Source organism: Colius striatus, chromosome 1 (genome assembly GCF_028858725.1).
Source record: "Colius striatus isolate bColStr4 chromosome 1, bColStr4.1.hap1, whole genome shotgun sequence".
Lineage (NCBI taxonomy): Eukaryota > Metazoa > Chordata > Aves > Coliiformes > Coliidae > Colius > Colius striatus.
The window spans coordinates 151,651,377-151,677,401 of record NC_084759.1 but is presented as its reverse complement, the minus strand read 5'-3'; the positions used below and the strand labels follow the sequence as shown (position 1 = coordinate 151,677,401).

At 45.9% G+C, this 26,025-nt stretch overlaps 1 protein-coding gene across 1 annotated transcript; it reads left to right on the top strand.

The window, feature by feature from the left end:
* Positions 1-373: 373 nt before the first annotated feature.
* Positions 374-5,299, top strand: MB (myoglobin). Its single transcript, XM_010208715.2, has 3 exons — positions 374-468; positions 4,214-4,436; positions 5,153-5,299. Exons 1-3 carry the CDS (start codon positions 374-376, stop codon positions 5,297-5,299), a joined length of 465 nt encoding a protein of 154 aa, XP_010207017.1.
* The last annotated feature ends 20,726 nt before the right edge of the window (positions 5,300-26,025 follow it).

Sequence of the window (26,025 nt, the reverse complement as noted above, 5' to 3'; positions counted from 1 at the left end):
CAGAAATCTCCTGCCATAAAGCTTGACACTGTCTCCAGGTCCTTGGGAACGTGGGACAGGCTTCTGGCACTGTGTTTCAGCAGTGCCCTTTCTGTCTAGAGTGGGACGTGTGCCAGTCCAATACGGAAAGCAGAAATGATGCCATCAGTGGCACCCACAATAGCACCTGACCCAAAATAGCTTCCTTGAAAAAAAAAACCAGGGAGGCTGATTAGGTTAGACAAGCCTGAAAGAGAGTGAGACGTCCAGCTGCCGATTGACAGGTGTAGGTCTGTGAGCAGGGGCTATAAATCCCACGGGTGAGCTCACTAGACACCCTTTGGGGAAAGGAAAACGGCTGCAGGGAGCACTCGGGACCTGTCTTCAGTGAACCATGGGGCTCAGTGATCAGGAGTGGCAGAAGGTCCTGACCGTCTGGGGAAAGGTGGAGTCTGACCTCCCCGGCCATGGGCATGAAATTTTAATGAGGTAGGCAAGAAGCTTTGGTCCTAAGAGTAAAACTGAGAGCTTTTGATGAGAGACCAAGGAGAATGTGTATTTAGTACGGGGGCTTCTGTTTGTCAGTCAGTGTTTGTTTCAACAGGCTATTTTCTTTGTTGCAGGGTGGTAGTTTTTCCATTGCTACGGCTTCTAGGTTAGAAGTTACTCACAGTGTAAAGTGGCTGTGCTTCTGTTTCTGCATCTGTCTATGGGTGCAGGAGCAGGCCAGCGCTGCTTTCAAAAGAATGTGGGACTTTTATCACTCCCTCTGCCTCTGCTGGCAAAGCTCTGCTGTAGATCCTCATTGCCCAAGCACTGTGGTGAGACATGCTGGAGCAAATTGTGTGTCCTGGGCCTTCAGATGCTCTACAGCAAGTATGGGAGGAGGCAGAGAAGGAGAGGAGAGGAAAATCACCTCTTGGAATCTATGGTTTCAGTAAAACTAACTGTGAAGTACCTGGGTGTTTTCCTCTCCCCACTTGAGTCTCACCCAGTAGAGCATTGCCCATCCTGCTTTTTGTCCAGAAATCTGGGTGATAACAACGGTCATAGAATCATAGAATGGTTTGGGTTGGAAGGGAGTTTAAAGATCATCTTGTTCCAACCTCCCTGCCACAGGCAGGGATATGTTCCACTAGACCAGGTTGCTCAAAGCCCCATCCAGCCTGGACTTAAAACACTTCCAAGGTGAGGCCATCTGCAACCTCTCTGGGCATCCTGTTCCAGTGTGTCTTGTCCATTTCCTGATGATGAATCTGAGGTCTAGGTGTGAAACTAGGCACATCCATCTCCCTGCTTTCCTCCTCCATAATGCTGGTGTCAGGGAGTGCTCAGGCAGTGTCCACCTGAGTGGAAACCTGCTTCCTTGCTGTCCTTGGGATTTTATCCCCACAAGAGGGGAACAACCCAAGTGCCAGCAACAAGTCACAAGAACACAATCTGGAAGGGACCTCAGGGCTGCAGAGTGGAAAGCAACTTTGAGTAGGCACTGGATCCTAGCCTGCAGTTAAAGAGCAGCAGGGTGGACACTTTGATGAGGCCCTCTGCAGATCTCCCCTGCAGCCTGTGTGCAGTATGATGTGCTGGAAAAGTACAGATGCTGAGGAGACCAGTGGGGGGTTTCCTAGCCTAAGGACAGCTAAAGGAAAGGAGATCACACCACCAGGAAAATGCATTGAAAAGCTTTGAAAGCCTTTTTCAAAGGTGAGCCAAAACAGGGGTCTGTTTCATTAACCTTCTTTATCATGGTCCAGTTTTGCTGCCGTTGAAGGGAAGGGAGAGATGAGGATAGCTGGGTGGCAATGTGATGGCTCTCACCTCATGTAGTCCAGAGCAGGAATGCTGGAGGGGTATCAGGAACCTGAGCCCTCCCCAGCAACCCATAAGGTGGCTACTTTCGCTCTCAAAGTGCCACGAGATATTAAAGGCAGTTTCCAGCAGAAAAGATAATCCAATTTTTTCTTACAGGTGTCACAAGGCAGGGCATGGCATTAAATAAGTAGATGATACCCCTCTCCCCTGGCACTTTGTGTTCCCCAGCCAGCCCACGTCATTTCTTGTTCCCGCAACAACTTCCTGAGGGAACAGAGAAGCAGGGGAATCCCAGCAGCTATCTGTTTAGAAATGTATCTACACATACATTGTAAAGGGCTTCTTAGCAGCAGTCACATCCTGGGAAAATGTTTAGAAAATACTGATTCAACTGGATGTTTTCCAAAGGAAACATAAAAATACTCCTTGGAGGAATTTTCATGAGTCTCAGGAGTATATTGGCTTTGGCAGATGTGATTCAGCCATAGCCAGACATGATGGAGGGAGGCTTTTAGAAATAACTCCATCCCTTTTCAAGGTGCAAGTTTTTTTTTGTCTCTCTGGGTGGGTCACAACCTATGTGATGGAAAGATACGGGAAAAACACAAAGGCTGACGGTGGTGTGGTCAGCACCTGGTAGAGAATAGAAATCCTTTGAAGACCTTTGAAAATGAAATGCCAACAAGGACTGACCGCTCATCTACAGAATTGGTTTTATGCAGAAGAGTTTTTCCATCTGCTTGAGATATTTGTGAGGTTTAATCTATACTTAGATCACACAGTGGAGAGTCTGGCCTTTGTGACAACATATTTAAGAGGAACATCCAGTTCTAGATGGGACTCAAGCCCTGGTAGTCCCAGCAGCAGCAGCTGAGGGCAGAGCAAGCATGCAGTCACACTGCACTGTGAGAGGGAGGCTGCTTTCATCGCTGAGGTTCTGGGCTGGAGCTCCAGACACTGCTGCAGGTAACTTGGTGAGCCACTTCACTAATATGAACTGTGGGGCCTGTAAAGACAGGCATTGCTTTTGCTGGCACTTCCACTAGTTGGATTACATCCATTAGAGGGTATAATACCTGAAAATAAACTTGTGCAAGGGAGCTGATGTCTCTCAACACCTCATTATTAGACTGCTCCTAATAATAAGAACAGGCAGTATCTCCTTTTCACCTCGACTCTAGGACTCTGGCAAGGAAAAGACATTTCATACTAGTTCTGTTGCCAGTGGTGTCTGCACCCTGTCTCCTAGGAAATGCAGCAGGGAGGAAGCAGTGGGGACAACACTAGCTTGTCTTTTAGCCACTCTTCCACCTTCTTGATTTCATTTCCATTTTGGGATCCCGGTGCCTATGTTTAGCACTGCATGGCATGGCACCAGCATGTCTGAGGGCCCATGCACTTGCTCCCAAGGACCCTCTGAGGTGCCGTGGTTCCCAATGGCAGCTGCGATGAGCTATGGTGTGGGAAAAAAAGGACAGAAACCAAAGTCTTCCATGTCTGCAATCACAGGATAGGGATTTCAGGTGATGTTCAAGAACACCTGAGCTTCAGATGTGAGATGGGCTGCTCCCCCTTTTTTTTGTGTGTATGTGAGAAGACTCTAGAACTCTCCTTTCCTGGTCACTGCAGAGATGGGCTGGGAAGAGGGTCCAGGAGTTGGCTTCTCAGGTTGGCTCCTCAGCAAGGCAGGTGTCTTAGGTTTTAGTTTTCCTTCAGACGATTGCAGGAACTCACCTCTCAGTACCACAGCCAACCTTGGCTCTTGTCTCTGTCTTAATACAGTTGAGAGAACCTCGAGGGCTGATGTCAAAGAGTTAGCAGAGCTATATTAAAAATAATATGGACACTTGCTCTGTCACTCCAGTGGGACATATTTAGGGCAGTGTCTCTGTCACAGCCAGTGGGAATGGGAAAGGACAGTGATGTTAGGACACCTGTAAAAGGATGGGATTAATGCAGATGTAATACTCAAAGGGAAGTATGTCAGGAGCTTCTAGTCTCCAAAGAAAAGTGGCTTTTCCTCACTTGTTAATGATTAGAAAGCAGACTGTACAAAATAAATACAAAGGAAGTTCTGCACACAGTGTCATCAGGTTGTGGAACAACCTCTCAGAGGAAGGGTGGAAAAAACCCCATATGCTAGATTCAGAGTAGGGGCAGACACTTCCCTTGCTTATATACATGCTGAGAGCAGTGGTTGGGAATGGTGGTAAGGTTGGAAAGGATCTAAAGTGTCAGGGTTCCCAGATTAAAGTAGCCTCTATTAACAGAGACTAGCTAAGAGCTTTCTTTGAGGAGGGCAGTGGGTTATCATACCTTTGCCTGACCATATACTCTGAAATAGCTGCAGCAGCTGGACCACAGCTCTGGTCTGGATAGCAGCTCTTTCAAGTGTCCCAAGTCCTTCTCCTTTTGTCCACAGACTCTTTAAGGACCACCCTGAGACCCTGGATCGCTTTGAAAAGTTTAAAGGCCTGAAGACCCCTGATGAGATGAAGGCCTCTGAACAAATGAAGAACCACGGAGCTACCGTCCTTACCCAGCTGGGCAAAATCTTGAAGCAGAAGGGTAATCACGAGGCAGAGTTGAAGCCCTTGGCTCAAACCCATGCGACCAAGCACAAAATCCCTGTCAAATACCTGGAGGTATGGAAAAGGGCAGGGGGGTCTTGGTGTCTGGTGCGTAGCGAATGTATGCAAGACAGCTATGTGAGAGTTGTGCTCTTTTTTGCTGATGGCTAGTTGGACTTCAGTGAGCTCTCCCTCAAGCCTGAGGTGTCTGTGTATGGGCAGGAGGAGGAGGCACAGAAAGGGCTCGCGGTATGAGCGTGGTATGCGAATATCCAAGTTTAGATTTCCCATTCCAGATGCCACATGCAGTCTGAGCAACCCTTGACAGTAACAGACCAGCCCATGCGGCCTCTGCATGCCTGGGAAACTACATTACATAAGAATCATCAGTGGCTGGATACGAGGGACTTCCCATTTTTGAGTAAGCCCAGGAGGATCCATTGGTGCCCAAGACCCACAAAACTAACTGTCGAACAAATGCAGGGCATGAATTTTCAGCCTTAGTGGATGAGGCAGACAAAGAGTTGGAAGGGCCGTGGTCTACTGAAGGTCATGAAGCAGATCAGCGTCAGAGCTAGGAATAGAGCCCGGTTCTTCTGCCCAGCTCGGGCTCCTTGCATGCTAGACCTCACTATCTCTCCAGAGACTGTGGGAAGGGCTGCTGAATTAGCTTGGAGATATTTCCAAGCTCCGCAACCTATTTCTTAGTGTGGCTTTTCTGAAAATAAATCTTGAGTGTCCTTTCAGTTTTTGTGGTTTGTTTTTTCCCCTCTCTCTTTGCATCCTCACAGTTCATTTCTGAAGTCATTATCAAGGTCATTGCTGAAAAACACGCTGCTGACTTTGGGGCAGATGCCCAGGCTGCGATGAAGAAGGCCCTGGAGCTGTTCCGGAATGACATGGCAAGCAAGTACAAGGAGTTCGGTTTCCAGGGTTAGCACATACGCACAGAAGAACACCACGATAGAGACCTGGGCCATGCATCTTAGAGTAGCTTCCCCGGCACTATTTTGGACCTCTCACTATTGGCCATCCAAGACGTGTGGGAAAGCTTTGATGAGAGGCCAAGAGTCACTCCAGGCAGCGTAGAGGCACTCAAGAGTGATATCCATGACAAACCGTTGTTTCCTGGCTTTGTGTACACAAGAGAAATAACCCGCTTTCTTAGGAAAAATAATGTTACCTGTGAGCTTCTGCCTATCCTGTCTCCTTTTCCTTTCTCCCTCTTCAAAGCACAGTCTTACGTGATAGGCAAATGGCATGGCCAAAGACGAAGAGATGTGGAGGATCAAGGAGGTGCATTGAGGAGTGTGGTGAAGGAGTGAGCGAAGGGATGACTCAAATGGGATGTCAGAGTGGGAAGCAGGGACACAGCGTCCCATTCCTCCCACAGGTGAGACTGTTACCAGGTTACTGTGGAGAGCTTCCAGCAGAGTTATTACCTTGATTTGTGGGGGTGAATGCAGCCATCGGTCTCCAAGGTCTGACAGCTCAGAAACTTGCATTAGTTCTAAACTCACATTAGCAAAGAGCAGCAGCACTCCCTGCAATCTGTAGGTTTCTGGCAGCCGCTGCTACGCGTCTCAAGTTCTGTTGCACTGGGAAGTAAAGTACGTGTTTCTCAGAAAATAAAGATTCCTGCACCACCGTTGCTTGTTTTTCTCCTGGCTTTACAGGAAACTCCAGCGGGGGGGAGGGAGAAAGCGGAAAGGTGCTTTGCATATGTGTCTGCCCCCCTGCCACATCCTGCAGTGTCAATCCTTGCCCTGAGCGGCATGTGGTGTCGGCTTCAGCCAGAGGACTCAGCCAGGGGCACGTGGGTGTCGCTGTGGGGTCACGACCTGGTTACCAGACCCCACCACATGAAACGGCAGCCTTGACTCAGCACCTCAGAGCTGAGAGAAGCTCCTTGACTAAAGGCCACAGCCACTGCTGTGCTGGGGGGAAACGTGGTGAGGGAAAGCTCTTTGCTTATTCCCAGGAAGGCGGCGCAACCTCGGCTCCCAGCAGCAGCACAGTGCGTTGATCCCTCCCGGCAGTGGGGAGCGGGGCTGATCAGCCCAGGAGGGAGGATGCAATGGCAATGTGTGCTCCTAAGAGCCAAGTTCTGGTTTCTGTATCATCTTACATTTTTGTTGAGGTGTCTGTGCAGAGGCAGTGCATGATGCACGGTGCTTAGAGAGGTATGCTCATATCCTGCGGGAGAGCTTGAGGGCTGGGCACAGAGGCAGGGCGCCTACCTCTGCCCATTGCCCTCTCCCCAGCCTGGTACCACAGTGAGGTATTTTACTGAGGTGGGGAGAGGCTGAGGGCCACGTTTTGCCTAAGGTTGACCAAGGGTTGACCAAGGGTTGGTCAGGAATGGTTGGAGCCTGATAAAGAGGTTTTGAGGGCAAAGTCTTGACCTGATACCCAGGTTCACGGCAGACCAGCTGACTCTTTGGGAACTTTGTAGTTTCACTGTCTGGAACTAGTTGGAGGAGTAGTTATACTTCACAGTGAGCACTGAGGTCTTAATTCCCTCCTCTTCCTCCATCCCCATAATCCATTTTAGGACCTTAGCAGTAGGGCAATGTAGTCTCTTCTGGCATAGGCACTCAAACCGTCTCCATGTGGAAAGCAAGGTGAGTGAGCAGTGTGCTGTCCTTCTGCATATTTGCACAGGCTCAAGATCGTGGCCGGCTCACATCGTGACACAGCAGCAGGGTGCTACAGAGGCAAGCAGCTGGACAATGGGAAAATATGTGGGGAAATAGGGAAATGCATGGAGTTGACACAGCTGCTCTTTTCTGGTATGGAGAAAGTAATGCCCTTTATGTCACAGAGGACAAGCATGAGAAAGAAAAATGAGGTGCTCGCTATCAGGAGCTGCTAGAGGGTCTGGGTCAAAGCACTCCCTGCTACACTGGGCATGGGGGAAAAGAGCAGAAGATTGAAGAGGAGAATTGTAAACCTGCTCAAGTGACTTGCAACCAAGGTGTCAAAAAACACATGCATCATCCTAATTGCTGTTTAGTCCTGCATTTTGACAAGTAGAACATCTGTGTTTAGCTAACATAGGTCTGTGATAGACTTTGAGGCACCCTATCAAACATGCTTGAGATTCCTGCCCAGCTGTGGGAAAGAACAAAGCGCAGTGGTAAACCACACTAGCATGGGTCCCTGATATACAGGGGAAAAATGGCAGGTTTGGTGGTCCTCTAGCATGGACACAGCTCCACAGTCCCTGTGTTCCCGCTCACGTGCCTCTGCTGTTTCAAGGATCTTCTGGCTGGAGAGTAAAGCAACTTACTCTTTGCATTTCAGCCATGGTTTTGTGGCTGTTCCTGTGTCCTGCCTGTGCCAGTGTTGCAATGGAGACAGAGGAGGAGTCACCAGCTCCCTTAAAAATCAATCCCAAACCAGCATGATGTGCTGCCTCTTTCAACAGGGCAAAGGCCACAAAATTTTAGTCTCTGAAAGGAGAGGAATGAATTCCTTCCCAGAACAGAGCATCTCTGATTTCTTGCTCTTTACAAATCCTCACTTTACTTCTGGGAGCTTACTTGGGCTTTCAAACTTTCAGACAGGGTAACAAAAGCATATGCTGTCACCTAGATGAAGTTACAGCCAGGTGTTCCCCTGGCTTAAGTCACTTGAATCATCTGACTCCAGTCTAGTCTCTCTGGCTTTGCGGCGAGGGCAACCTATTTAATTAAGGTCTAGGATTGCCTGTCCAACACAATAAGATTTCCTGCCAGTGACAACAGGCTCTGCTTTTAGGATTAAAAACTCTGCTATAGCAGCTGCCCCTGTCAGTCTGAGTGGGACTGGAGTTGCCTTTAGATATTTTTAATGCAGGGCAATGTGGGGGAGGAGGAGAGGTTTGCATATATGCTGTGCCTAGCTACTGGTTATTGTTATTACATATCATTATTATAACATTATTATTATTAAGTACCTGGAATAACTGTTGGTCCATTGGGAGCACTGATCCTTTGCTCTATGTCCCTTACCCCATGGTGACAATGCACTAGGGACAATGCACAGCCTTAAATCTTTGCTGGTCAGATGTGGGGCCCAATGTGGGTTTTATGGGTTTTTATGGTTGTGCCTACAACCCAGTGAAGATGTACTCTGTTGCTAGATACAAAAGTATCTAGCAACAGGACAAGGGGTAATGGGATGAAGCTGGAACACAAAAAGTTCCATTTAAACATAAGAACAAACCATTTCACTGTTCAGGTGAGGGAGCCCTGGCACAGGCTGCCCAGGGAGGGTGTGGAGGCTCCTTCCTTGGAGGTCTTTAAGACCCACCTGAACACGTTCCTATGTGACTTGATCTAGGTGGACCTGCTTCTGCAAGGGGATTGGGCTAGATGATCTCTAAAGGTCCCTTCCAACCTCTACCATTCTATGATTCTATGATTCTATGATTCTATGTGCTTGCTGAGATGAACCAGCAAGTTCGGATACCAGCAGAACTATCTGCAGCAGGCTTAGTGGGTTGGGAAGCTTGTGGTGAAACGTGTGTGCCTGCACCTTTGCTACTCTGAGTACTGAGTATGCCTTTGGCTGCAGTCCTGACATAGTGTAGTGATGTAATTCTCATAGAGTGAGCCTGTAAAGCTTCTGCAACACCCCCTGCTTTAGGGACAGAGGAAGTTTCGTATAGGAAAAGGGATGGTGAGGGCAAAGTTTTTTTCAGGTCCATGCAATATTGATTCAGCATCTTTGTTGGAGTCACCCTTTGCCCTGTGCTACTAGCACATGTAGCTTTTGTAGTTCATTTATGGGCAAAGTCCCTTAGTGGAGATAAACCATATCAGCAAAAACACTGACATTTTCCTGCCTCCTTTCCAGGAATAGCTTTACATGAGGCAGATGGGTCCCAGGGGCTGGTGCCCAGCCCCCCCTCCCTGTTAGCACCACTTGGTGTCACATACACGTTCCTGGTCACACCATGGGATGCAGACTGTGTGGCTGCCAGCTTCCTTGCTCCAGGAGGTACACACTGACCACAGCCAGCTGAAGTTTATGGCTGTCCTATGCTTTCCACACACTCCTGCAATTTCTTTTATGCTAATAATTCTGTTCCTGGCAGCAAACAGGTTATGTGCCTGCATCTGCCCTTAGATTGAAAGACATACTCACTGCTTTGCACTTGATGCGTTATTCTTCTCCCCCTTGCTGAGGTTTGCATGGCATGGCAGAGCTCCCCAGCAAGTCTTTCCTTCTGCCTGCTGATGCTGCCTGGCTACAATACACCTGTTAGTGTCAAGTGGCACTAAGGAGCAAATGTTGGGGACCACACTATTGACCCTGTGATCGTGTCCCACCTCAGTGGAAGACAGGGATGTGGCTCCAGTGACTATGCTAAATATTTAGCATCTTAGCATGAAGCTTGTGGCTTTCCTCATGTTTGCATTTCCCTGCAGGGCTAACATGAGGAAAGAGCAGGGAAGTTTCCAGTCCGCATCACAGTCACTGAACAGATACATCTGGTTTCTGGGTATTGAAGCACAAACAGTGCCTAAAGGATTTAATGTCTATATGACACTGTAATTCAATAAGAAGACTCAAATGCTCACCTATACCACATGCTTTCAGATGAGGATCATTTTTATCATGATCTCTATGCTTTCCACTACTTGGCCAAAACCTATCCCATATGTTACACCGAGGAAAAGAAACAATTGTTGGAGCCAGGTGTTTCTTTGATGTAGATTTGCTTGCCCATGGAGTTTTTTCCCAGAAGGTGCATGGCATGAAGACATGTCCTCCTCCTTCCTGGACTCATTCCTCTCAGGTCTGCTCAAGGCTTCATCCTTGATTGTTCAGGCTGCACAGGGCTTAACAATCAGTAGACTGAGCTGCTTCTCAGACTCAGCAGACACACATATGGATATCTACACACAAGGACCAAATTCACTACACACATCATTAGCAAAGCCCCTCTGTCCAAATCCTTCAGATTCCAGGGTGTTTGTGTTCTGGTGCTTCACTTGAGAGGATTATACTTATTAGTTCTCACATTGTGCTTACAGAAAGTATGGCAGTGAAAACAAGTTTAAGTTTTGTTAAAGTCTAACCAAGAAGACAGCCTGTGCAAAGACATGGCACCCTGAGAGTATTGGTAAATAGGGGACTGTGAAATTTCATGAAGGTGTGCTGGCAGAGCAAAAGAAACCAGCTGGAACTACAAGTAAGTGAAAAGAGAAATCCCAATCAGCCTCTTTTATCCATCAATCTAATAAATGAGCATTTAAGACAAGAAAGAACCACAACAAGGCAGCACATAAATACCTCCATGATCATAGGCACAACAAGCCCATCTCCTAGTCCTGTGACTTCTATGAAATCCTTATCCAAATATTAGTAAAGGTGACCTTGTGGCTTTTTAAAGCAGTACTTTATAGTCACTTGGCTGCGCTGCTCCTCCCAGTTTGGCTTTCAAACCTTGTAAATATACAAACAGAAGAGGCTGCCTCCACCTTACCCTGCAGTCCTACAGAGAGCACCCATGGTAAGCTATGGCAGACAGAGACAGGTTTGGGAGTCTGCCAGGCAAGGCAAGACTCTGCACAGGGCATACCAGCGTAGATGGGTGGACCAGGAAATGTGCATTTGGGATGGGGAAGGTGTTGGAGTCTCTGTTCCCCACACCAGTGTCCCAAGAAAAGCATCCCATGCTGAGACAAACAGGAGTTCAGTTGGCCTAAGCTGGCCAAATGGTCATTTGAGTTATGCCCATGCACAGACCCTTGCAAGTGCTGTGAGGTCAATGGGGACAGTCTGGATGTGAGGCTATTCCACTTCATTTAAGGCACTGGCTTGGGTACATGTCATGGGGCTGTGGGGCCCTATGGGTTTGCCCAGGGCTAGTAAGAAGAGGGTGTTGCTGGTATGACTACCCTTCAATCCAGCAGTAGACGTGACCCCTGAAGAGTTTTCCATTTAACTACCTCAGGTACTAAAAATGAGTACAACATAGATACCGTTGTCTAGGAATCTCTGAATCTCCCCAGGTTATGGGGCTAAGGGAGCTGTAGCTATATAGTTATTGGTATCCAAGGAGGCTACTTTAAAGCTAGTACTGGTGTGTATATCTTAGCTGCAGCCTTATGTCTGGAGTAGAGAAAACTATGCCTGTTTCCCATTTCCCCTCTCCAAGGAAAGCTTGTTACGAGTGCAGCTGCTGGGTCCTCGATCTTATTTTAGATCGTCCTTAAAGCAGGTTCAAATGTTCCAGTGACAGCATAGTTTTGGATGGAAGACCTTCTGGATTATTAGCACTTCATTGTCCATGTCTTTATGCTTAACTTGTGGATCTCCTGTTGTTTCCTAGTATGTATAAGTGCTTTTATTAATTGAAGTTTTCCTATATTCTGTTTTCCTCCCCCAGTACATCTGTTTCCTTCTTCAAGCTAAACTATAGCATCCAAGCTCTCACCAAAGGGGTGGAAAATTCCTGGAGCTGATACCCTCTCTAAGATCTGCCCAGGGCTTGCATGACAGCAAGCCTGTCCTCTTGGCTCTTGGTGAGATTTTTGGTTATCTGGAGAGTTAGCAGATACAGTGTCAAAGTAAGTCTGTATTTTTTCACTCACCCCTCAGCTGGATGAACAGCCTGGTGCCCTTTGAAGAATGTATCATGTCATGGATTAACTGTGAGCTGGTTGGGGAGAAAGGAGAAAGAAAGCAACAGAGCTTTGCCTAAACCAGCCACATTGTGTCCCTGCAGAGTCTGTGAGAGAGCCTGCACTGAGCAAAGGGTTTATACCAGACATGCTCAGACAAGCTGTACAGAGATGGAGGAAAAGCAGGCGGGACACACGTGCCATACTCGCAGTTATCCCCCACCTTGAGGGCAGATGCATCTGTGGGGTCATAGAATCATTTTTTTCTGGAAAAGACGAACGAAAAATGAAATGCAGGGAAATGAAGGCACAACCTCCTCCCCCCAAGGACTATTTACTGCCTTCTGAGAGCAATAGCGTCATTCTGAGACTCCCTCTGCTGTAACGTGATGGAGGGGGTTTCCTAACACAAGCTGGTAATTTGTGTGCTTTCCTATGGGGAAAGAGAAGGACTTGGAGCTTTCTCATGGTGCTAGCACTGTGGATGTGATACTTTCACACAGCAGACCCCATAAATCATGAGAAAGAAACTTTTTGTGCATTTTGGTTTTGCCTCGATAATAGCATGTATTGCTAACCCAGCTCATCCTCCAGCTAACTTCAGCATGTCATGTTCCTTCTACAGCTGAAATGACCTCTCAGTGTATAAAGTCATCATTTTTTTTTCCTTTCCAGTCAAAATCCTCTGTCCTGAAATGGAGTGCTTGGTAACAGTCACAAATTGCTAGCTCACAACACAAGAATGATTAGAAAATAATCTTTAACACATTTTTCTACCATTTGGTTTTTTTTTCCTAGTTCAGCTGTGCTGTAGCTTCCTTGTCTGTTTTAGATCAGAAACTTGTTGACTGTGAGCATCATCTGGGACAAGCTCTCTTCTGATGTTTAATGGTAATTAAGAACTCTGTTCCATCCAGTTTGAACTCCCAGTCTATAAAATGCACTATCTGAAACAACATCCTTCTTACAATATGCCTGAGTTATTTTTTACCCCAGACTTGAGAGACCTATTTGTGCTTTCCATCTATAGCCCCATTTTACAGACGGTAAACTGAGGCAGAACCAGGCACCATCACATCTATTATTTTATGCTATGGTCATTCACCTGTCCACTGGGTCAGGCTGATGGCTGCACAACAGAGGATGTTTGTGAACCTCTTGTGTAGGCAGACATGTGAAGTAGTGCCATCTGCCAGTAAGTAGTTCTTGCTTTGATGTGGTTGCATTTCAGCAGTTGTCAAAGGACATCCTGTATGTAGATGTTCAGTTGAAACAGTGGAGTGGTGTAAATACCCAGATATATTACAGATGCTGCATATAAAGTCCAAAGACCTTTAGGCTGAACTCAGAATGAAGTGCTCTGGAGATTAATGAATTATGGTAGCACTTGGGACACTGCTAATCTTCTCACTTCCAAAGAAGGCAGCCCTGGACTGAGATAATAAAGGACATAAATATCTGAAACAGGTTACTGGCAGAAGTGAGGTCCCTAAATCCAAGTGTATGAACCTCAGATCCTCCCGTGTAATTATTTACATTTTCATCTGTAACATCCTCCTTGATTTCTAACGCTCTGCCTCTGCTATGGCCTGATCCTCCACCAGCTTGTGTGAGTCTAAGCCAACCAGTGTTCATCTGCTTGAATTCATTTATTATCCTCAGAAATGACCTTCCGCCACCTAATCTGGCAGAAACCAGTCCTACTTTGCCTACATCTGATCTCCACAAAATGCAGTTCCAGCCACTTCCATCCAACAGTATGGTTAGCAAACAAGGTTGAGGTGCCTGAAAGCCTTCATATGCCTTTGAGGCTGTTGCTATCTTCATGAGACCACTCCTTCCCAAAGGGAGTCTCGTTGAAAAGCAAAATGGAGCTAGGAGGTAGAAAAGCTTTCAGTGCCTAGCATTAAATGACATACCATAAAGCATGAGGGATCTATTTGCGAACAACAGGCTATGTGAGAGTCTATTATATGCTGTTCAGAGATTGGAGTTTTTTTCCTGTGAGACATGCTTGCAACCTCCCCTCCCACCTCATTGCCAGTAACATCTGGATCTACCCGCACTTACAATTCTCTACGGAAGAGGGCTAATGCAACAGGAGAAAGAGGGTTTTCTTTCCTCATTGCTGTGTTTTGAGGATAGCTTGCAGCTGTGCCAGACTGGAAGGAATTTACAGATCTCATGTATAACGGCTGAGAAACATTTCCTCTCCCAACTTCATCGTGTCCATGTTCATACACACAGTGGCTCACAACTGGGATGTTTTCAGTTCCAATCCTCCTGGCAACACATAGCAGGGGAAAAAAATAGAAATGGAAGAAATGTATTTCCTTTCCATCTACAGTCTGGTTGGAGATGGGCAATGCTGCATTCACTTCAGTAAAGGCATTAATTAAATCTGTGAAGAGAAGTGTGTTAGAGCATCTCAACGTTAGACTAAAACAGAGTAAGTGCTTGCTGCAGAGTACATCATCCTTTGAAGTACTGGTGTTGGTAAGACAAGAGATGATACATGCTAGAGAGTGTCTATTGAGAGAGAGATTGAACATACATTGCTTGTATCTTGAGGGCAGAGCATCTTAGAAATAAATATAAGGAGTAACCTTTCTTCAGGCATTTAATTTCACTCCTGTTGGGAGTGCTCGGCTTACAATTAAGTCTGCGATGAGAGAGTGTGTGGGTGTGGGTGTGTGTATGTATGTACAGCACAAAGCCTGTAGTCAGCACACAGAACTAAATGTTTTGTTCTGGAGCCCCAAAGGTACACAGCCTCTCAACACTCATTAATTTCAGTGGCTGTGAGACCTTTCAAAGACCTGGGACCACTCATTTCATTCTGCTCGCGATGCAGTGGAAACTTGGAAACCAGCTCTGCATCTATTCATCAGCTGCAGTATGAGCCCCTCTTATTAGTGCCTTTTGTGACAACTGCTGTGCTAAGTGCTAAGTCTTCAACCTGCAGTTCCCTGCAGCAGATATCCATGGAAGAGAGTAAAAATGAAGGTGTCGTATGGCTGCTCAAAAGCTGGGCTCCATCCTAATCAATGACAGTTACCCAACTCCGGGTAGGTGAATATGGGCTTTGGCTCCTTCTTTGGTGGTTTGGGGCTTGGAGGGAGGCTGGGTTTCCTGAGGAAGTTGTGCTACAATTTACATTCTCTGCTTCACATTCACTCTTCTTTCATTTCTCCCCCTTAGAGGGCATTCAATGAGAAGGAGACACCACTGTTTTCACGGCTCAACTCTGCATCCTCAAAGACACCTGGCTGCCAGCCTCAGTCCTATGTTAACAGCAGCAAACTCATTCTCAACTCAGCAGGTCATCCTTAAACATGAACTTTAAAGCTACATGGATGGGTAAGTGTTGCAGGAAACCTGAGTAGCACATACAGATCCTTTTACAGGAGAAACTGCTGAGACGCTTTGGGTTTTTTGACTTTACTAAACATTTCATTTAACTCCTACCCTCTGCACTAGACTGACTGGCGACAGATGTGGCCAAGTGCAGGGTTTCTCTGCTTGGATAAGCCTGGTGGAGCTATCAAGCCATGGAGTGCTATTAAGAATTCTGAATAGTAAAGGTTTGGTGAAAAATCCCTATGTAAACCAAGGCTCATATTGATCAGAATTGTTGAGTTGTTCCCTGTTGAGTTGTTCTCATTGGGATGAGATTGGATCAAATGAAAATAAATGAGCAAAAGTGGCACTAGGTATGCACTCTGTGGAGGCAGTGGTGGCCTTGTGGTGTATCCTGACCAGGTAACAAGTGGTGTCCCTCAAGGTTTCATAAAAAGAAGAGGGAAGCAATTCTTTCTTCTCCTCTCTGATGAGACCCCAGCTGTAGTGCTGTGTCCAGCTCTCGGGTCCTCAGTGCAAGACAGACATGGATCTATTAGAGTAGGTATAGAGGAGGGCCATGAAAATGATCCCACCTCTCCTACGAAGAAAGGCTAAAAGAGTTGGGATTGTTCAGTCTGGAGAAGACTCTGGGGAGACCTTATTGTAACCTTTCAAATTATACTGGGAACTTGTAAGAAAGATGGAGAAGACTTTTTGCCAGGCTTTTACAAGACTTTGTAGTGACAAGAGAAGAGGCAGCAGTTTTCAACTGCAGGAAGATACTTTTAGATTAGATACAAGGAAGAAATTCATTACAATGAGGGTACTGAGATGGTGGAACAGATCGCACAGACTTGTGGATGCCCCATCCCTGGAATAGTTCAAGATTAGGTTGGATGGGGCTTTGAGCAATCTGACCTACTGGAAGGTGTGCCTGCCCATGGGAGAGGGGTTGGAAACAGATGATCTTTAAAGGTCCTTTCTAACTCCATTCTATGCCATTTTATGAATGTGTCTTATTTCCCTACAGGCTTGTCATGCTGCTTTTTCACTCAGTCCATCTCATCAGTGCCTGGATGAATGAAATGACCTCAGGCTCAAAAAGGAATCAAGAAATAAAGTATTTAAGTGCCATACACAGTATTATAAAGTACTGTATCATCATGGTTGCAGCCATGTTCCCGTAGGCCACATACTGACACAGAAGATCTCAGAACAAATGCAATTTATACTTGCTCCTAAGAAGTTCTTGAAAGGCACATCCACTTCATGAAGAAAAAAAACCCCCACATGTGGCTGAGAATCAAATTTTTAAGCCCTTCGTTTATTCGCGGTAATGGCAGAATATTTTTGTTCAGGAGAGGTGTGGGCCATAGGGAAGAGATTAGCCACTTTTTCTCCCAGAGTAGGTTCTGAATCTGGGCTTTGCTAGTCCCAAAGGGCTTCTGCTGTTTTTTACCAAGCTTTGTGCCCCTAATTAAAGGAGACACCAACTACTGTCAGTATGATATAACCGGATGGAAGAGCCATCTGGACTAACCAGGGAAAGTTTTTTCCCTTGCAGCCATGTTGTTGGTAAGCACCATTCTCAGCTACGTAGTGGCAGAGGGGACCATGCAGTTTACAAACAAATCGTGAACATCATGGGGGTACTCAGAGAGGAAGGCTGAAATCACATGAATCCAAGTTGCACTCTTGAGGAGCTGTCTCCTAATAACATGCCTTTTTATGGAGTAATTAATGCAAACCCACAGTTCAGCCTAAACTCATTGTCATTACCTCACTTGTTTGGTTGGGGTTTCTCTTTTTTCCTGAAATATGTCTGAATAATTGGAATTTGGCATGTAACAGAGACAGGAATGGGAAACATATTTGCCTAACCAAAGCTGCAGAGAAAGATAATGAATGATGTACCAAACATTAGTCAAGTAGCAGTTTGAGTCACACCTGGTATCACAGCAGAGATGACTCAAGAAGCAGACCTCTAAGGATCTGAGCATGGGAAAATGAAAGAAACCCAAAATCCAACCCAAAACCAAAAGAAAGAGATTTAAACAGCAGTAATGAGTTCTAGTTTTTCTTTCTTCTCTTTATTTCCTGGAGGAGAAACTGTTTGGCCCAAGTATGAGGGATGTCTTCCTCCCAACACATCCAGTAAATCCTAAAGTTCTTTTCGAACCAAGACAACTGTTCAGCTGAGACTCCTGGTTCAGACTTTTTCTCCCACTCAGATAACTGTTATTGCTCAATGTCCCAGGTGTGAGATAGGTGCTTACGCAGCAACATCTAGCCCGATGTTGGACATCTGGTTAGACACAGGAATGGCACCTGGGGCAGGAAAGACATTTGTATCTCTGAGTTCAAACTGCTTCTTGACCACAGACATAGCCATGGGCTATGTCAATTCCACATTCAGATGAGTGGCTTCATAATGTTGTTATACAGCCTCTTTTGTTTGTCCGAAAAGGAAAGAAAGAAATGTCCTTTCTCAATGAAGAGTTTTTGATCTGTTTGAGGTAATAGCTTTATTACAATTGGAGGGCTGACAGTGTGCTTGAACAAAGCACAAGACATCAAAGATGAATAGTCCCTGCTGCTTGGAGACCTAGACAACCTTACTGAGCTGGCTTCTTCTTGCCAGTGAGGGTTGCACCATAACCATGTCCCAACAAGGTAAAAGTAATCTGCTTCACTCCACAAACAAATGTGAAAAAATAAGATGAGCCTGACTATCATTCCTTAAGCTGTCTGCCTGTTATCTGCTGGAGATTCACCTTTGCATTGACGGAACTGTTACAGAAGATCACATGCAGTTTTGTAGAGCCCCATCTAATGTTCCCCAAGACAAGCTGTGTGGGAGCATAGCCTGTCTGAAATGCAGTTGTTGACTCTTGTTGTTTCTCTTCTAGATGTAACCTGCTCTGCAAGAGGCCCTTCACTTCAACAAAAGACAGACTTTGGCTCATTTGCTTCCAAACGCTACATCCTGTTGCACAAGGTAAAGTGATGTTATTTCATTACATGACCCCATACACTCAACACAGCTTTAAACTGTGCAGAAGCACCACCAATCAGGCACAAAACACACTCAAATTGATCTACTTGTTCTCCACTCAACTCCTTTGAGTGGTCATGAAAGACAACATGCTGCTTATGTAGGAATTGGCACCACGACACAAAAGACTTGAGAGAGTGATTCAAGCAGGTAGAAGGTGTTGGAATAAGAGGCAGCTTGACTTGGTTACAGAGTAGCCAGGTAGAAGAGAGGAAGATTACAACAAAACTGAATTCAGTTGCAGATAAAAAACCAGTATGACACACTGAATGGCAGCTTAATTATGAGTTCAACTCAAGAGTTTTTGGACGGAAATTCTTTATCTGTGCTGTATTGAAGGACAGACAAAATTACCTCAGATGTTACAGAAGATCTCTACTACTTTCTAAAGAAAAAAACACATTTTTTCTAGTTTAAGATCAGAAGAGACACTATAGTACTTTAGCACTTCTGATAACTGTCGTTAGACCTAACCCAGACTGGACAGAGCACTAGATGCAGACAAAGCAGCAGATGTGGAACAGCTCCTTATGTTTTCAAAACATGTGCATGACTACAGCATGTGATGAACCGAAGGTAAAGGAAAAGAAACAGAGAGATGTGATGTTCCAAGACATGAGGTTCCTACTTTGCTCTGCTTGAGTGTATATGTATGCCTGGGTATTACTATGCACACACAGAATGCAGGGCAAGAAGGAGGAGCCAAGTAACTTCAGACCCATCAGCTTCACCTCCATCCCTTGAAAGATGATGGAACAACTTATCTTGGGTGCTGTCTCCAGGCATTTAAAGGACAAGAGGGTCATTAGGAGAAGTCAACGTGGTTTTACCAAAGGGATGTCATGTTTAACCAATCTGATAGATTTTTATGAGGATGTAACCAGGTGGCTAGATGGTGGTAGCCCAGTGGATGTGGTTTATCTCGATTTCAGTAAAGCATTTGACATCATCTCCCACAGCACCCTGTCAGCAAAACTGAGAAAGTGTGGGCTGGATGAGGGTAGTGAGGTGGATTATTAACTGGTTGAAGGGAAGAAGACAGAGAGCTGTGATTGATGGGGCAGGGTCTAGTTGGAGGCCTGTAACTAGTGGAGTACCTCAAGGGTTGGGACTAGGACTGTTCAATATATTCATTAATGACCTTGATGAGGGAACAGAGGGCACTGACAGCAAGTTTGCTGATGATACTCAACTGAGGGGAGTGGCTGACATCCCAGAAGGCTGTGCTGCCATTCAACGAGACCTGGACAGGCTGGAGAGTTGGGCGGGGAGAAATCCAATGAAATTCAACAAAGGCACAAGTGTAGTATCTTGCATCTGGGAGAGAATCACCCCATGTGCCAGTACAGGTTGGGGAATGAACTGTAAAGAGAGTAGTGTAGGGTAAAGGGACCTGGGAGTCTTGGTGGACAGCAGGATGAGCATGAGACAGCAATGTGCCCTCATGGCCAAGAAGGCCAATGGCATCCTGGGGTGTATTAGAAGGGCTGTGGGCAGTAGGTCGAGAGATGTTCTCCTCCTCTTCTACTCTGCCCTCATGAGACCACATCTGGAATATTGAGTCCAGTTCTGGGCTCCTCAGTTCCAGAAGGACAGGGAGCTGCTGGAGAGAGTTCAGTGCAGGGCCACGAAGATGATGGAGTGGAGCATCTCCCTCATGATGAAAGGCTGACGGAACTGGGCCTCTTTTGCTTGGAGGAGACTGAGGGGTGACCTCATGAATGTTTACAAATATGTAAAGGGCAGGTGTCAGGAGGATGGAGCCAGGCTCTTCTCAGTGATGGCCAATGATAGGACAAGGGGCGATGGGTATAAAGTGGAATACAAGAGGTTCAAGAAATACAAGGAAGAATTTCTTCACTGTGAGGGTGATGGGACAGGCTGCCCAGGTTGGTTGTGGAGTCTCCTTCTCTGGAGACACTCAAAACCCACCTCGACGAGTTCCTGTGTGACCTACTCTAGGAGGTCTTTCTCTGGTAGGGAGTATATACTAGATGGTCTTTCAAGGTCCCTTCCAACCCTTAAAATTCTGTGATTACCAGGATTTGTCCAGGGCACAATTGCACTGATGTCATAACGAACAGAAATAGAATGTTTAAAGGCTTATTCAATGGGGAAGTTTGGAGTAAATGTTGCAATCCCCTTCATTCTCTCAGATTTTAAGGAAAAGTTTTTTAATGTGAATTTGTGATGGGGAAGGGGAAACAACAGGAGGACAGAGATTTTCTCTAGAGGGTACCACATCTGATGTCATACCATATGGCAGCCCATATCACAACATTGGGCTGGGACAACTGCAACCTCTCAGAGGAGCTCAAATCCAGACTTGGATCCTAGTTTGAGAAGGGACTGCTCTCTGGTCTAAAGTAGCCTTTTCTTTGGAAGAAAGTGCAACACTACCTGGGAAACCTATAGGCAGGCAGGAATTTGGCTTCTCTAAAAAAATTAGAAACAAAATTCTAAGGGGATCAGATTGAAGAAAACTGCATACAGTTTATTTTTCATAGGTCTTTACGTCTCTGATGTTTATTTCAGAGTACATGGAACTCCTTTGCCAAATCTGACTAAATTACACTGTCATCTTTCAAGAAAAGAACAAGAAAAAAAGAATCCAAAGAAGATAACTGCACTTGTAAGGTACATCAAAGATGCTGGGGCAAATGTGAATGTCATGTGAGGGGTGTTGAGTTATATACATGATGTTGTCGTGAATACTGTCACAACAGACTTCCCTCCACTTAGTAGACAGGATGGGTTGAATTACCACATTTGCAGTCAAGCATCACACCATTCTCTGGGAAAAGAAAGTTTTAAATACAGGTGTTCTTGCTTTCTCAGCCTCGACTCATGGCATTGGGTTCAATGACCGAGAAGGTCAAGAGTAACTCATTCATGAAGGTACCAGGCCCTTCTTTCAGTTCTGATGCTGCACTTCAGAACTATGCTTGAAATAAAGCTTGACAACTCATTTTCACCATCTTTTCTTCCCGAGCTTTGGCATCCTCATTGTTTCTCTGAATGAGATGTGTGCAGAGGACTGTATCAGCCTGAAGGCTGCTCACAGAGACTTTTATTTTGCCTTCCCTCTTGCTTTCACTAGAATATCTATGCTAGGTCATGGAAACCTACAAATAACACTGCCAAGGCAAGCTGCCCATACAACACAGACCTTGCATATCTAATTTCCCTGCTGAGAGTTTGCCTACCCGGCATATACACCAAAGGTGCCGTTACTCAGGCTTTTAATTACCAGCACACCACCTGCCTTCACTGTGGCTGAAGCAGTTTTCTTTGAAAAGCATTTCACAAAATAACAGTTGGTAACTGGCACCTTTTTTTCCTTTTGGTCAGAAAGCACCTCTGTGCCCCGAGTGATACATGGTCTTGAGGCGTTTCATTTTGGGTGGGAGGAACCCCTTTCAACTCAGCTGCACTGGGGTCACCACAACCCTTTTTATAAACACTATTTTTTTGCTGGCGCTCAAAAGGTGAAAAAGCCTTGCCAAACGTTTTAGCTGTCCCCCTACACCACGAACAATCCAGTCCTCCTGCCGTGCTGGAACTCGTACGGAGGGTGCAACCAGTGCCTGGTTGCAGCCAGAGCCCGGCCTCCGCAAGATGGCGTCCTGGCGCCTCGCGGCCCGCCCTCTCCCACAGCTGCCAGGCGGCTTCCAGGCCCGTGTGCTGTCGCTTCAATGTGTTGTGGTTTGGGGTTTCATTTTCCTCTCTTTTGTTTTTTTTTTCTTTTCTTTTTTCTTTTTTTTTTTAAATATCAATGTTTTTATCTTCTTTCCCCAACCTCTCCCGGAGACAGCCTGAGTGAGGGAGGAGGGGGCTGTGCAGAGCTGCGGTATGATGCCTGCTGCTGCCAGAGTGGTGGAGGTGTGTGAGAGAAGCTCTCCAGTGGCGGAGGTGTGTGGAAGAGGTTCTACAGATCCCCTGTTGTGAGAGAAGACGCGCTGCCCCATCCCTCCGCTGCCCACACATCCCCGCAGTCAGCACTCGCACACACCAGCCCCTGCGCACGCCAACGCCCTGCTTGGGTGGAACAGAAGCCCAGCAAGGATTTTTAAGAGGCTGGATGACTTTAGGGTGATGGTTTCCCACCATTTTTGTAGACTTTTAAATATTTCTGAGGTTATTGGCAGTGTGTTTTCCCTTTACTTCTCTCACAGTAACCACAACGTGGCCCCCAGACAGCTCGGGAGAGCATCCACAGAGAGTTGTAAATGCCCCGATTGCACACTGATATCCAGAGTGGCTCAAATTCATATTAAGTGTGGTGAATGTGAATTGAATCTCCCCTCTCCTCCTTTCTATCCTCTGATTTGTGCTGGCACCTCTGTGTGCACCGCTGGTCCCTCCTGCATTGTGATTTTCCTGTAGCAAAGGCTCACATGTTGGTGGATGACAAAGAAAGAAACACGAGAGAGTTGAAATGCTGGTGAACTCTGGTGCCAAAACAACTGGACAACTCCAGCCCAGCACTCCTGCAAAGCATATTTCCCTGGGAGACTTTTCAATTCCTGCTGAAGGTCTGGGAAGGATGGAGACCCTTACCTCCATCCAACCCCAGTACTTGCTGAATAATGGTAATCCTGAGTCACTGAAGATGGACAAGCTCAGAAGAAAGATGTGGCACTAAACCTTGCCAAGCAGACCTTCCTAGCATATACTTGCTTTAAGCAGTTTCCCCTTCCTCCCTCCACGTGTCCTGTTGTCTTCACCACCTCCAAGGAATATGTGAGGGATGCAGGAATCTCTGCTGGGAGGAAGGATCTGCTTTGTGAACTCCTAGCCATTTCTCCTCAATAGAGGTCATTTATTTGATTCAAGGACTGTTGTATGTACTTTCTGAGAGCTATAAGCTAGATCATTGGACTAATCTCATAACATTTTGCTTCTCTTTCTTATCCTTAAGAGCACTTAAAAGCTCACAGGGCCTGATTTTGGGTTTTCTGAGCCTCTGCAGCTTCCCTTAAAAAACACCTCAGCTCCATTGCATTATGATAGCACAAGAGGCTTTGGGGCAAAAGACTGAGTGGAAAATGTGATAGATGTTTCATGATTAAAAACTGAAAAATAGCAAAGACTGTTCTTTCTATGTGGGGGGTTTGGTGTATAGGACGTTACCAACTTGGTTAAAAATAAACCAACCCCAAATTGACTGACATGAAAAATCAGTTTAAAGAAAAAAAAAAGCTTGTAAACTGTAGGAAACAAAATGATTTTTTGAAACATATTTTCCCTTAATTGGACATCTATTTGTAGATGGAGTAATTTGTGTGTGGACTGCTGCCATATGGCTTTTGTTTGACAGTGAAATGATCAGTTCTTTGAAGTGTGAACATCACACGGAGAACCCCATCACTGCCTTAAAAAGGACTTCTGCCCTAGCAGGGTTTTGTCAGCAATGAAGGGTGCAGAATCAAGCTATGTTGTAATCCCTAATTTTATGTCATCACATAATGGCCTTTTAATGGTAGCAATGACTTTGTGAGTTGTAGTTCAGTGGACTCCCATGTGCTGGGTGCTGCAGAGGGCTGGCGTAGGTATAGCACAGGGTTTGTTGCTTTTAGAGGTCTTCCAGGAAAGGTGATTTGAGGTGGATCTGGGTATAGGCAGGACAGACAGCTGCCTTGAACATCAGTCTTCAGTAAGGCAGGACTGCTCCTGCCACTGACCTCATCTCTGCCAGGACTCTTGAGTCTGCTGCGGCTCTTGACAGACTTCAGTCTGGGAGATGATGACTAATATTGGGAAGAACACCCACTGCCTCTAGTACTTTCAATGTAGGAGCATCTACTCCTACCCTTAAGAGCTCTATCCCTCCTTTTATGTCCTCTCTCCTTAACTCTTCCCTTCTCACAGCAAAATTGACCTGTTCAGGCTCCTCATCCCTCAGATGTCGAAGCTCATGAGACTCTAAGGATATGTCTCTTTTAAAAGCCCAGTCCAACCAGATTGCAAGCCTCCCTCATCTCCTTCCTCTGACATCAGTGGAAGTGGTGAATGCTCAGCATCTGGCATACCCACCATTGTTTGATTTCCAGGTATCTCTTGGGATGGGTATTTGGGTTTCCCTGTACCCTTTGCAAGTGTTCCTAAGCCTCACAATGTCTATCTCAGCAATACTGACAGCCTAGTCTTGCAGATGATGGAACTCATACCATACTGTTAAATCTCTGTTGCCCTGCAGACCGAACTTTTCCTCCTTTTGCTCCAAAATCCTGACCCTAAGTGCACTGAATAACCACTAAGCAACACAGATACTTTCATCATGCCCCAGTCTGAGGCATAAATTCCTGTTCTTCATCTTCAATGAGATTTAATTTTGGACTCTCTAACCCTTCTTTCAACTCCATAACATCCAAATTAACCTTTCAGAGAATGGAGACCACAGCTTCAGTTCCCAAGCATGCTCAAGCTTTGGAGAAATTCCACTTCAGATCCTTGCAGCTCAGCACAATTCCTAGTTACTGCACATTGCCTTTCATTAGACCAACGTTTGGCAAGAGCTTTCTGCATCAAGCTTCCAAGATGCTGGCTGTCAAAATGCAGACATGAAAATTGGTCTCCCACCTCAGTTCTGCTTTCTTCCATACCTCTATATCATACTGCAGAGTCTCTTGGGCTCCTGCCATGCAGAATTAATCCCATAAAGACAACCTATCTATCTCTGGCAGATGGGTATCGATCACCTGCCTTCACAGGGACCCTCTGCAAGTAGCATAATTTCCAAGTGTATTCCTCTACACCCTGACCCTGCACCATTTCATTACCAAGACATCACACAGTGCTCCTAAAATCAACCTGCCTCCTCTCTTCCCCTCTAGTAAACTAGACCATTTTTTTCTCTGCAAGAAATAAAAGCAGCCACTTATCCTTCAAGGGAAAAATGTTTTCCTCTCCTCTTCCCTCCACCTACGTGGCATGAATCTTTGGCTGTATTTCACGGGTTTCATTTGAAGTAAGTTTTTTAACTGCTGGCAGAATCTGCCTCCGCGCCCTCCCTGCTCATTCTGTGAGCGACACTAATCAGTGGTGTGGGAGGTAAGGACAATATCAAGCACTGAGGTGATTGACAAGCCTCAATCAGAATGCACACGTACCCCAAAAGGTACATGATGGTGAGGCAGAGTGCATCTATCAATCTCTCCGTATCATGGCCCGTCGCTGGCATAGTTCTTCATTGAAATTAATACTTTACTGAGTAGAGAAGAATAAGCTAATTAAGTTTTCTCTCCAAAGCCCTATTTGGTGAAGGTTTTAGGGTTTGGGGTTTTTTCCCCTGTTAAATGAGCAAATGCCTCCATATTAATCACAATCTGCCATCAACATGAAAAAATCAGGCCCTGCTGGGCAGGGAAAGAGACTTTGAATTATCTCAGCAGGAGAGCTGGCACTAATTTACTGCTGTTGTGCTCTGAGCCCTTCTGATGCAAAAGATGAATGGAGCTGAAGGTTTGTAACTTGACTTGTGACTACATTTAGGATTTTTGCCTAGCATCAGCAGGGTAATGTAAATTGGCATGAAACATGGCTAAAGTCAGCAACATAGCCCTGAATGACCTGCCCTTATGCCATGTTTGCTTTTCTTTTTGAGTGGTCTTTCTTATTTCCTTCCCACATTTTTTTTGCCTCTCCA

Bases quoted from the DNA above. Each gene is read 5' to 3' on its own strand.
- MB (XM_010208715.2), top strand. From the start codon at position 374: ATGGGGCTCAGTGATCAGGAGTGGCAGAAGGTCCTGACCGTCTGGGGA. The intron at 469-4,213 runs GTAGGCAAGAAG...TTTTGTCCACAG, and splicing joins GGGCATGAAATTTTAATGAG to ACTCTTTAAGGACCACCCTG. The intron at 4,437-5,152 runs GTATGGAAAAGG...GCATCCTCACAG, and splicing joins TCCCTGTCAAATACCTGGAG to TTCATTTCTGAAGTCATTAT.